Below are 13,569 nucleotides of genomic sequence, written 5' to 3' on the forward strand. Positions count from 1 at the left end.
AATGAAATCAGAACCATGCTAAGCACAAGCTGTGCTTAGAATTAAATATATGTATTAAGGAAGGTGGTAAGCCCAAAACTAGGAATAGGAAGTGGCGTTTTGGGGTCGGTCTTTTGTATTTTTTGACGTTCGAAAAGTGCTGTTTTGCAGCCGAGTTTGGATGAATGATTTTTGATTTTGACTACAGAAATGGAAAGATTTGGAGGACTACGTCTGAAGACGGACAACCTGCAGGCTGTGATGGATGTATGGATGGATTTTGTCTAGGTATATTGTGTGCGTGTACTAACGTTTTTATTATACAGGTTGGTGTCCCTGGCGGACGCGTGTTCGGGCGGCTTGCGCTGGTCGCGGTCGGGGCGGTCGCCGCGCTCCTTGCCGCGCGGCTCCGCGCTCAGCGGCACGTTCGACGACTGCCGCGGCTGGGAGGGATTTAATTATGTTAGTATTATTTTTTTCTCTACGGTTATTGTTGTACACACATATCCTTAATGGAAAGAAGTGCTGTTGATTTGTGAAATACATATCATATATCAAATACATATTTTTTATAGTGAAAAATGTTCATTTGAATATTTTTTTTTTTAATTTCTGATCTCTTTTCGGTTGTATCGGGTTTCAGTCCGATCGGGCTATCAGAAGGGAATAGGGAGTGGGTTTGAGCTGCGCAAATGCTTCTGCACTATTATATACTAGCTTCCGCCAGCGGCTTCGCCCGCGTGGTGTGTTGATAAAAAGTAGCCTATGTGTTAATCCAGGGTATCACCTATCTACATACCAAATTTCAATCAAATCGGTCCAGCTGTTTTTACATGATTGAATAACAAACATACATCCATACATTCTCACAAACTTTCACATTTATAATATAAGTAGGATTTTGTGCAGCTAGCTGATCTCTTTATAAAAGAACAGCTGCCGTTGCTGAAAATCGACTATGACGTCAAAATTTGTATCAGTGCGTTTATAAACACCGTTTCAGCTGTGGACGGAAAGGGAGTGTCAAACTTGTGTTCTGTATCAGATTTTGAAAAAGTTTTGCATCATATCAACATCAGCTGCTTTATATCTACTGGGAGGCTATGTAATTTGTTATTCTTTCAGGCCATTCTTCAGTAAGAGATCATAATATCAGGTACATACAGTATGTTTATCAGTAGTATTGTTGTTGTGCGGCGGTGTATGCGGCACGTGCGGCGCATGCGGCGGCGGCGCGGGCGCGGGCTCGGGCGTCGGCGACGAGCTGCGGGGGTTCAACGCTCCGTTCTGCTTGCCCGACCCTGATACTGTTACTGCGTCGCGAGGGGACACTGGAAATGGAATAAAACTTGTTTAAGATTGTTGTAATATAAATTAGTGGTATTTTACTGATGATTGAAAAATAGAAAACTGTTTGCTCACATACAGATCGGCGTTTTAAGTCTTACCAACTATTTTTGTAATCATCAATCATTCCTTCATCTCTACTTTTTGGTACATCACCATCCATTGCAATTAGCACCCTTATAAATAATCAAAATATAACACAACATGCATCTTCATCATTTCTGTATTCTATTATCAACGTATACTTGTACCCAGCAATCATTGCAATTTACAACCTTACACCACCCACATAAGACACAATATCCCATACCATTATCTTCGCCATCTATTTATACCCAGCAATCATTCCAATTACAACCTTACTTCCACAACATAAGACAGAATATCCCTTACCATTATTCTGGTTTTACCCAATCATTCCAATTGTAACCTAACACCGTCTACACAAGACACAACATCGCTTACCATTATCGTCGAGATGGTTGTTGCGCCGCTTGTTGTCGCGTTCTGCGGGCGGCTGCAGCGCTCCGCCGCGGACGGTCATGATCCACGGCTCGTCAGCCTCGCTGTCACCGCTCCGACACTCCTCACTGAAAATATTACCAAAGAATGTTATGAAATTCTTACTTTATTGTGTATATTTTATGCATGTACAGGAAGTAGTGCCCTCTGGATGCAGATGGAACCGCGGTGAATGCTGAATAAATTCAGTTAGTCAGGGAGAGTAATTCAGTTTATATTGAAAGGTAATTCACGAGGACTGGCAATGTTATATGGCGAAAATTCGAGTCCAATCCAGAAACATTTTTTTTTATAAATTACCGGAAACAGCATTAAAAACATAGTAAAATCCTAAATTATTGATCCTTCGAATTGGTTACATTTTCAGCTTTTAGAAACATTTTTTTAGAGATGACTGCGATACAATCACTTGATTTGTACATGTATTACATGTTCTAAATAAACCCAAAATAACCTCTCAAGTTTTACATAAAATTAAGCATCTCATAACCTTAATACCCCTAGTCCCACACGGCACGTGTAACGGTAGCCACCCACGAGTTAAAGTCGAAATTATCCTAACATGGTTTAATGTTGACTTCCAAAACATTAATTTACTTAGAAACCGATATTATATAACTTGATTACCATATGATTTTAATTAATTTAAAGTGATTCTACGAAGATTTCTTAGTTAATTTAGAGCAATTCTACGAAGATTTCGTCCGCTACGATATCGATATTTTTATACTTTTACGAGATATACTCACGAATCTGAATTCTCCGACTCGGTTTCACTCTCCTCGCTCCGCTGCGCCTTCCACTTCTTATACCTATCTATAAGATCCATTAGATACGAATTCTTCTTAGCCTTCCTGATAAACTGGAACTTTAGTAATTCCTTTGCTGTTGGCCTCTGAAATATACAAAAACAATTTTGTATTTTTAGTACGAAATATGGGATTTAAAATGGATTTTAACTCTCTACAGAAAACTTGAGTAAACACTAGAGAATTATTAAAACAATCTATTTAGTGCAACGAAGTACACGTTCATATCTGCCAGATTAAGGGATCTGAACGTAATCCGAAACACTCGGGAGGGTTCCAACAAAAACACTAGACGAAAGCCGACGGACGGGGAAATTAATCCGTATTACCGTATGTATGTGACTTACATTTTCTGGGTCCTTATTCAGGCACGCTTCGACGAACTCTTTGAAGGGTTTCGAGTAGCTGCCCGTCAGTTGCGGAGGGTTGTTCTTGGGAATGAGGAAGAGCACCCTCATGGGGTGTAGCTCTGAGTTGGGAGGCTCGCCCTTGGCCAGTTCTATGGCGGTAATGCCGAGAGACCAGATGTCAGCTTTGCTATCGTAGCAGGACTGCTTGATGACCTCAGGCGCCATCCAGAACGGTGTGCCGACGAATGTGTTACGTTTGCTTGTTGTGTTCGTTAGTTGGCCCGCGACACCTGAAATTGAGGACATCAATTTTAGAATGAATTGCTCAGGATTTCTGAAAATCTATCGAGTTTTACTGTGAGGAACAAACTTCTGGTTAACAGCATCTCCTGCATTTCTAAGAATAGCATAGAATATACACGTAAGTGGTGAAAACCTTGTGGTAATAAAGTAATGTTATTTCAAATGAATTTTTCCTCAGGTCCTTGTTTTGACTAACATTGTAAGTACGTATTACAATACCACAAAATGGCTAACGGTAAAATACGAGTAAACAAGAAAGGTAAACAAATGAAACATTAATTAATTTGTTTTGGTGTATTGATGGAACATTCCTATAGTTCGGCCATTCAGAGAATGCGTTCCTGACACGTCGCGATTGAACTGACGACGTAACTTTGCAATGGCGTTGCAGTTACGATAAAAATATTTTTGCTGGTTGTTTACCGTTTTAACAATTGAGGAGCATTAAAACAACATTATTATATCAATAATCAATGAATGTAGTTACGTCGTCAGTTCAATCGCGACGTGTCAGGAACGCATTCTCTGAATGGCCGAACTATAATTTGTTTTAGCAGTCACGGCTATTTATAGGTAAATGTCGACATCGATTGGATTTGATTGACGACAATTGGTACATGAAAAACCGATATATCATGATGGCTGACTTTAAGGAAGTAATAAAACGGTGTATAGGAAAGTTTAATGTTTAAATTAAATTGAATAAACATTTGGCTATAAGTAGATACAATTATGTGATGGAAATTCAGGACATTAAAGTTGCATACTTAAACAAGTATTGTCTGGCAGCGTTATGTGCGCTCACGATACCCAGAGGTCTTAAAACGGGTCATTAAGTGTCCTGTGCAAAATGTCAGGTAACGTATACCATTAAAATTGATAAATGCGAGACCTTCTTAAACCGCATTATCAATCGTTGGTCATCAGCTGCGTGTCAAGGAAAACCGCGTAATGAGGTAACTTGGATACTTGTGAAATTATTATTTATTGTTTACCGAAATATTATTGATTACAAGAATTCAAACAAGATTAATTTTATTTATTTTAAGCCTGTTTTGTATACCGTATTGCACTTGCAATTTCAATTGTGTAACTATTTGCAAAAGTTTGACGCAGTTAAAGGAAGTCTTACTATTAGTACCTTTTTGCATATGTCAGTGCCGGCATAAAAATAAGTAACAGTAAACATTATCACGTTTCCTTTGTAAAGTAACACAGCCCTTACTTACTTCTTATCAGAATCGTTCGAAAAGCCCGCGAGTCATGCGGGCTTTTTAGTGAGTCACTAGTTTTGTGTTCCTTTTCCCTAACGGGCACTAAAATTCCTCAAAAAGGCAATATATACCTACATGTTTTTTTCCTTAACTTTAACTTATTTGGGATTGTACGCAAAAAAATATAATATCTACTGATGTGGTAGGGCAATCTCGTAGCTTCATTTCGGTGTAAATTGTCGTTTCAAGGTCGCCATTAGGACTAGAAATGCATTGGTACCAATTGACACAACACACATCGATAAAGTGCTATATACTCATAAAACTCCTCGAAATGACGTGTCGAACGAAATCGTAGCGACATAAACCCAAAGGTTAAGGCGTTGAGTGCCCATAAACGTAAGAGTTAAAATTCAGCGCCACTTGACTATTAACCTACTTCAAATACACTCAAATATGTCTTACTCACGAGTGTTAGAGCATAGCTATAAAAGTTTCAAAGGAACGAGACTGGGCGGATTAGGTACCTTCTTTGTAATACTATAGAAGTGTTCAAAGAAAGGAAGGTGGCTCCAACAAACATGGTATGTTTGAAGAGCCTGAAAGTCTTCACGCGGCTCTTGCCGAAGCAAAAGGGCGTTCACTTTGCGTTGGCACGGCTCACATTTGCTTCGAATACGGTTCAAACATTGGCCTTAAGCCAAAATTCATGGCCATAATGCGCGCTTAACTTATAATGTTAGCTTCCACATTGTGGTTTTGACATCTTTTTTAACAGTATCTACATTGTATGCCAATACTTCATATAATTTTGTCAGTTTTGTATTGACGTCAATAGCAAAAATCTCTATAACACCTTTACACAATTAGTTTTGGTTGAATGAATGAGTAGAGCTTCTAAGATTCTGCTTACTACCGGTCCTTATAAGGCTTCGCGGTTAGACCTTCGCTTCAGCACGATAATATCTCGATTTAATTACCAAAAGATAAAATCTCCAGCTTGTCGAAAATTCCAAAACTTATTTTTGCTCGCCCTTGCCATATTTCCCGGGATGACACTTTAGAAACTTATTAAGAGATTAAAGCGTTGATAAATAGGTCTTCGCTGGTGTCCCAAAAACTTTTATAAAATATCTTCTTTAATAGATGCGGTTAATTTAATTAAGTTGAGACAGCAAGATTAATATACAACTTTAGCGCTCTAAATTATACCTATAAAACGCAGATGCTGTCCATTAACGACTGGGTAATGACATTATTGATTAAATAGTCAATTTACACTTAATTCGACGAGTTACACGAGTAAGTAGGTTACGACACTATTCATGAACCCAGAACACAGAATCTTTGTTGTTGATTAAATTATCGTCAATTATGCATAGTCAGTCAGTGTTAGCAGTTGGTAAACTCGTCCCTTCGGTGTCGTAAAAGTTGACACCATTACGTTCAGCGGCCGCAACATCAAACTATGTTTTACTTATTCATCTTCAGCTACCTAAACTGTACCTAACGTTGGAAGCCAGTCACTACAATCACAAGGATATCAATGTCATTCGAACACCATTTATAACAATTGATGGTCGAATTCAAACGTGCTCAAAATACTGAGCTCTACATACAATTGCTCTAAATTCTCCATTACCAATATATTCCTGAGATAAGCGTTCGATGTGAATGGTTTTCGTGTTTAAACTGCATGCATCGTTAGTTTTATGTGCGCAGGAGCAGCAGTCCATCCGTTACGATTATATTCGAAACTCGTATCACTGTTGCATAGCGTTCTGAATCATGTTAATGGCAGAAAAACCTTGACAGAGATGTATAAGAACAGAGCTAAAGAAAGTTATTATTTATGCACGTGTATTATTTACATACATAACGGCCTGTGATGATGAATAAGAATGTGCTCTTAAGACTGCTTTGAGTGATACTTAATCTTGAGTTTATAATGCTGTAATCATTGCTCTCGACACTTAGCGTTGATGGCTGTCACTGTCGCTATTATGTTAATTACATTACAGCTCGGTCATGATGTATACGTTGTAGCCTGCTCAGTATTAGTAGGTCATCTTTTACAACTCATGCATAAATAAGAAGATGGCTACGTCTAATCGGAAACCTTATACAAATACAGGCCTTGAGAACTGAAGCATGACTAATGCAAATATACAAAATTCTGCGTTGAAAATATATACAATGAAAGCAAAATAATATTCGAAACGTATTTCTCGTCTTTCTTTGTGAATATCTTTGCGTCAGGGACGTCTTATTCAAAGGCGAAAGGCGGTCAAGGATGGAAGTATAAAGTGCAAGCGGCGCCGTTTCTTATCTACGAAATTTTTACCCTTTTAAAATGTTAGTGAAACGGCAGAACCCAAAACCATTTAGCGACCCTCGTTATAAGGGAATTTTTGTTCTATGCGAGTTTATTTTAGTAGGTAAAAGCTAAAATATGATAAGATTTTCTTCCGTCTACTCATCTTACGGACCAGATTTACCTAAGTTAAGCATATGCTAAATGAATCGAAGGAATCCCTCTACCATTCGGGAGCTAGGAACTTCGAAAGACTCGTGTAAATAGTTCAACTTACCAAAGTCAGCTAGTTTAACGTCGCCCATCTCGCTGAGCAGAACATTAGCGGCCTTGATGTCTCTGTGCAGCTTCCTCTCTGAGTGCAGGTAGTCTAGACCCCGCAGAACCTCGCGCAGTATCACTGCTATGTGCATCTCCTCGAAGCTGCCCGCTTTCATCAGGTCCAGCGCCGACCCCCCGCCCAAATATTCCATTATTATCCATAGTTTTGTTCCCTGGAATAGAGAAAATTATAATTAGAGAGCTGTTGATCAACTATTTTATTGATTTTAATAGACCAGCCAGTATTAGGAAATTCCCCAGGGTAGAAATTAAAGAACACTTCGGCGTATTGGATTATAGGATTTTATTTTTATGTGTAGGTTTGTCAAATTATTAAACAGAAACAGACACCCCAAATATATAGATTGTACGTCGTTCATCAGGCTTCTCTTTGTCCAATACAAAGCAATGTCAAATCACGAAGTTCATCTAAAATGTAAGATGAATATTTTCGCATCCACAAACACAGGATTTCACTCAACCTTTCTTTAAAAAAATATTGGAGTGATCTTGTAAAAGCTTTTGTTACGAAATGAGATATTTTCGTGGAAAACCTGTGATATTTAAGGCTGGTCCGCCTATCAGAGCGAATCACTCTAGGCCTCTAGGCAAACTGTTAAATCCTCATTAATATACATACAATATTCAGCTCGGAAAATGTATTAGCATATTTAAGCATAGGTTGTTACGTAGGCAGATGTTGTCAGAGGAAGCTATATATTCATATGCGTCATTATTATTGTATGTAGTTGTTAGTTCTAAACTTCTTGAGTATTAAAGTTTGTTTGTGTTTCCCCGAGGTATAGAATGTTATCTCTCTGCCACGGCCGTGAATGATATCGTGTAAAAATGATAACGCGTATGTATAGCACCGTAATGTCCACCTGTTTTATTTATGAACTAGTTTTTTTTTTTCCTGGCAGTTGCTAAAAAGGACTTTTGGAAAATAAATCTGTTAGGAAACGTAAGAAAATATATGTTGGGGTAAATAGAAAAAAGCAGATGTACCAATTGGATCTCAAAAATGGAAAAGTCAGTTTATGGAACAAAGTAAATATTCTATGTACATAATGATGAGTCACGCCGTTTTTCCAGTTTTTCCTTGACGGGATATTAACAAAGCTACAGCTGTCGACAATTTACATAATACTCCATTTCTTCCAGTTAGACACGTCTTGTGTTGAAATATACACATTGTTTATTTGTTTGTTTTCATTCTCACGTTGTTTGTGAAAACATTTTCTTCTATGTGGAGGTGATCATAACGGTATACAAGTTTCAATTACGTCACTAATTATTATAAGTACATTAATAATATGCCTGTGAGAGCAGAAGTAGGGAGGAATATTCGTAGAATTCACTGTTTTTAAGTATTTTAACGGAAGAATTGTTCTTACAGCATAATTCAATTTATAGAAAAGCAGGCACCGTATTAAGAAGAAACAGCACACTGTTTTTCAAACAAAAACAACAAATCAAGTTACGTTCCACAAGTCTTTATTTTAAACCAACATGGCGATGAAAAATCCAAACATTCTGAACAATAAGTTTAAATAAGAACACAAACCGCCAAGTTTTCATAAAGGGACAAAATGTAATTTATCGAGAAAGTTTACACCAACGGGAATAAGTTTCGTACGAGACATTGCTAGAATTGATGTAAGTAATTTGAGTTCTGACATTTATCGATTGTACAAATGTTGAGAGCTTTGACTTGGTATATAATATGTTAGTATTTATGTGCCTTTGTTTTGTCTGGCAATGGGCAGTACGTGCAATGTTGTGAAGGATTGGTTTCAAATGTAATGAGCTATATTTGTCAGTTATATTTTCATTCACTTATAAGAAAAAATCTTTTTAGGTCGGATTAGCTAGGGATAATCTACTACCGAAAATAGTTTATAGGATTATCCTCTACAAATATTCTATAAGCTCATTACATCTAATTATCAAAATATATTTTCGTGTAAGTATGATAAACTTAATGCCGATAAGGTAAAATGAAATTATTTAATTACGTACAGTTAATATTAATAATAGGGAAACTTTGTTAATACCAAAGCGGAACTCTCGTTATCAGCCTATTTGTATGTAAAATTTTCCTTACAAAGCTCCCAAACGTAGGTAAACGGGTTTCCTTAAATTAATCAACTTTACGTAGGTACGTGGTATAAGTGATAATGGTTGGAGAACAAATTTCGCGTGGCTGGGAAACCCGCTGACTCATTCATCACATTATGTAGGTACAGAAATTTCGTATTAGGATCTCCGAGCTGGCAAGCAAAAAGCATAAATTCTGCGGATAACCCGTGCAATAACTTAACCAGAGCTGACTCAGCCGAAGTTTAAGTTCCAAAATATACGCTGATATGAAACTACGTAAAGGGCTCTTTAAAGAGAAAAACTTCTTTATTGTCTTTAATATTTGTTTTCAGCGAGCACTAGGAATTTATTCTTTCAGGCGCTTCAAATTAAAACCCTCACCGCTTTCAGTTTCTACTTGGCCTAACACGAGTGGGGCTCCTTTGTTCATAGTAATCTAATATACGGATAATGCACAGTTGTACACGTACAACTAGACAGTGCGCCGGTGGCACTGTATGCAGTACCTAATGCAACGCGGAAGACGACAATGGGCGCACCGGAGCAGGGATCCGGCGCGACCCATTCACGCTCCATCAGCTAACATGCACACACGTGTCAGGGTTACACTCTACATGTGCACGTTACTGTAAATGTAATGTATGTATGTATCCGCACGTAAAAACAAACAACGGCTCAACCCCAGAATAAATAATATAGATTGTTTTGACGGCGCAAAGCCGCGAAATAAATGGAAAAGGCCAGTCTGCAATGATGTGGGATTTGAGAAATTGAATCAAACATACCGAGATTTATTTTTGGCTTTCCATTTTTATGATGTTATTCAGATAATGTTGGGTAAGAAGACATTCTTTATTGTTCGCTATTTCGACGAAAATTCTCCTGTTAAAAGGATCAAAAAATGTTTGCCGATTTATCAAAGGAATGTCGATTTTTCATTGGAGTTTATTCTCCAGACTATGCGAGGCACGAACATAACAGTCTCGACGACTATAAAGACATAATTTCGACAAAACATCAAACAAAAGAAGTATAAAAAAGAAAAACAAGTGAAATTCCCGGCGCAGGTAAACAGACGGATATAAGCATCCGTCAATGCAGTGCCTCACGATGTTCCACCGGATATTTTTACAAATAAAGTACGGGGAACTGTAACTGAATGTTCCAGACCCTTTTCACACAAGTTCGGAGCCCCTAACTCCGGTTTAGACAGCCCTAACAAAATTCGCTACATATCGGAAGCTATAACTGGTAACAAGCGATAATACAGACACCGCTCGTCCAATATAATACAAGATGAACACGAGTTCCATTGGAAATGGAAAGATAAATAATACCATTCCGAGTTATTTGTGCCTTAGCTGTAGATCCGGCGCAGTGCTAGAGAATAATATTATGTAAAACAAGAGAAGCTTACCGTACTAACAATAACAAGTGGTGTTCTGAAAACTATGATTTAATGTTTCTATTATCCTGTACATTCTAGGAAATATTTTCTTCGAAAATAAAGTAAAATCGGAAAATATTTTTCAACGTAAATTTTTATGAACAAAAGAACACATATAAACCAAAGCAGCTCCAAGCTTACCAGTACTGGATACTCACATATATAAAAGAAAATTTTAACGAGAAATAAAAACTCAAAAGGCTGTATTCATAATAAGCTTTTTCAAAGCAGTAACCAAAGGCTGGTTGCATGTAGCCATCATGTAGGTATTCGTTGGCATGGCAACCCGATGGCGTCGGTCATTGACCTCGGCGTCGCGACATCCACTAAAGTAAAACAAGAAAGCACACTATTAATCCTGGGGAATCTTTTACAAGGGTAGTATAGTATGTATAAATAGAGGTTTCTAAACTTCCACAGTACCTATCAATTGCATGCGTCACGAACTTTTGATCATTATCTGTCAAAACGCCTAAAATAGTACTTACAAATACAATATCTCAATTTCAGTAACCCACATTAATATCATTTATGAATAGTTTAATCGAACTGATAACTCAAAAAAATCAATGACAAAATCAAGGCTGTTTTCATTTACGAAAAAGGGATTAACAAAAGACCTGTTAATACCGGATAATTTATATGCGACGAAGATAGGGACTTCCCGTCAGATTGCAACAAAGACGGATTAAAAAGACTACAAGTCGTTTAATTATGAAAGTTAACCAGACTTCGAAGTTGTTAATTCATTACAAGTTCATTCATTATGTTGTAGCTTTATTTTAGAGTCGAGTGAACTTGCAACATTTTTAATTAGTTTCAAACACGTTCGGTATAAAACGGATTATTTATTTTATTTTTATGGGCGTAGAGTAATAAAGCATTTTCACGAAGAAATTCTTGCCAGGAAATAATGCACGCGATTCCACGTAAAATAAAACTAGGTAAACTCTTATAAATTCTGCTGTATTACAAGCCTGACTGTAATTAGCAATACTTAATGCTGAAAATTCCTGAAAGTCGTAATTTTCTGGGTAGCTTTTCAAAAAGTTAAGTAGATGAAAATGATGTAGGCATATTAACATCCTATTTGCTTTTCTGATCGCAGAACCATAATTCGATAATAAGGAAATTGCACATCCTAGAAGCCGTTAATTCGAGTTAGGTTAATAAACTGCTAATTTAACGCACTTAACTAAGGTTATTAACGACTGATCTTGTAAACGCGTTCCTAACTCAGGGTTATTATTAACGCTAATATAATAATTATGAATATAAAATTGTGCATCCGAATTACAACGACAAATTATAAGCGAGCATTAATTGATAACATATTTTTTATTAATATCATTAACATAGTTTCCGAAATGGGATTTTAATTATAAACGCCGTCCTCCTTACATTCTTACGTCTCAAAGACAAAACTGCAATTATGACAAGTATAAATATAAATATCAAGTCAATTCTTCAATGAGGCAACATGCCATTGAATTCACGGTCTATTAACGTAGCTATAACATTTTCTATACGGTAACAATAAAAGCTAGAAACAAACGCTAGTGCAGCCTGGCACGCCAACAATCATGAACGAGCAAGGGTGGAGTTCATCATTCGTTTAACTAATTCAAGGCTCCAGCGTTGCCATGGCAACGCGTCGAGGGCGGGCGCCGCCCAACTTCCGCCCCCCTTAATAATTTCCCGGACGATTGGATGCCGCTAGTTGCCTGTAAACAACGACTGTGAGGCCAATTTAAGTTTTCTAGGGAGAAACTTTTAAATGTTATTTAGTTTTTGCTGCACCGTAAAGATAGCTGGACACCTGCTGAGTCAGCGACGTTTTATGTGTTCGCTGTCTACAAACAAAAAGTTTTGCATTGTTTAGCTTGTTTTTTTATTATTTGGAACGGTTTCGAGTTGCAGTAGTATTTGCATTCCTTGCTTAATTAAAATTTGCAAAAAAGGTACGGTACAGTACGGTAAAGGTACGGTTAAATACATCTTTGCTTAGTGTATACCATCCTTAGTCATTTTTATTTTCAAACTGTTAGTATATAACGAATTTTTCAGAATTTCAATTTCGCCCACCAAACTTGGAGAACTTTTCAATCACCGTTGGAATTAATTCAGTGCACTTCCATTTACAGGAGACGCGAATCAATTCCATTTGAAACCGAGCGCTCCGGTATAGCCAGGGGATCACAAAGAATAGGAGAGATAACGCCCCGTAGGACAGTTCCCCAACACGGTCCGCAGGGAAGCCTCCTAAAAGCCGGTATTAGTAGAAATCACATTCCCACTCCTCCCTTTATCAGAAAAGTGATAAAGAATTCCCGTATTGCTCGGGACAGCAACATGCTGTCGGATTTTATTACCGCAGGGATATAAGATTTTGTGGCTATTCGGACGATTCGTATAATTTCCAAGATTGTTTTCGGGTACGCATATTTGTATCGTAGATGCAATATGAATCACAAAGGCATATTGACAAGTACATATTAACATTAAATAAAGACCTAATTATTATTAATTACATAGTAACTTCTGAAGAACAAAGTGAAAATAACAACACACAAAAGCATAAACCCAGTAATTTGTACTTAGAAAAGTTTTGACGGGTCCCTAAAACTTTAGTCGTATTACGGCAAAAGTTAAGACCCGGCGACATTTTCCCATTTGTCATAAGCTGCAGCGCGACCGTGAGCGAGACGCCAAGTAATCCCCATATTACTGGGAATTATCCCGAAGGACCGAATGTCTCCAAGTTACCACACGAGATCAGAAGGAAGGGTAAGGGAAGGTCAACAGAATATTTCATAATAGAATATAGTTTTGGCTTTGAAATAGCTACAAAGTTTACTGG

General features: G+C 37.5%; 1 protein-coding gene across 3 annotated transcripts in view; it reads right to left on the reverse strand.

Moving 5' to 3' along the window:
- Nucleotides 1–13,569, reverse strand: part of LOC124646088 (serine/threonine-protein kinase 26) — an 81,648-nt gene that overhangs the window by 5,942 nt on the left and 62,137 nt on the right. For all 3 annotated transcript variants that reach the window (XM_047186130.1, XM_047186131.1, XM_047186132.1), the window contains exons 3-8: nt 7,116–7,332; nt 3,005–3,297; nt 2,598–2,743; nt 1,792–1,916; nt 1,144–1,310; nt 291–422 (exon numbers count right to left, since the gene is read on the reverse strand). In XM_047186130.1, coding sequence (XP_047042086.1) covers nt 291–422; nt 1,144–1,310; nt 1,792–1,916; nt 2,598–2,743; nt 3,005–3,297; nt 7,116–7,332 — 1,080 coding nt within the window. The remainder of the gene's footprint in view (nt 1–290; nt 423–1,143; nt 1,311–1,791; nt 1,917–2,597; nt 2,744–3,004; nt 3,298–7,115; nt 7,333–13,569) is intronic.

The sequence above is a fragment of the Helicoverpa zea genome, chromosome 3 (genome assembly GCF_022581195.2).
Source record: "Helicoverpa zea isolate HzStark_Cry1AcR chromosome 3, ilHelZeax1.1, whole genome shotgun sequence".
NCBI lineage: Eukaryota > Metazoa > Arthropoda > Insecta > Lepidoptera > Noctuidae > Helicoverpa > Helicoverpa zea.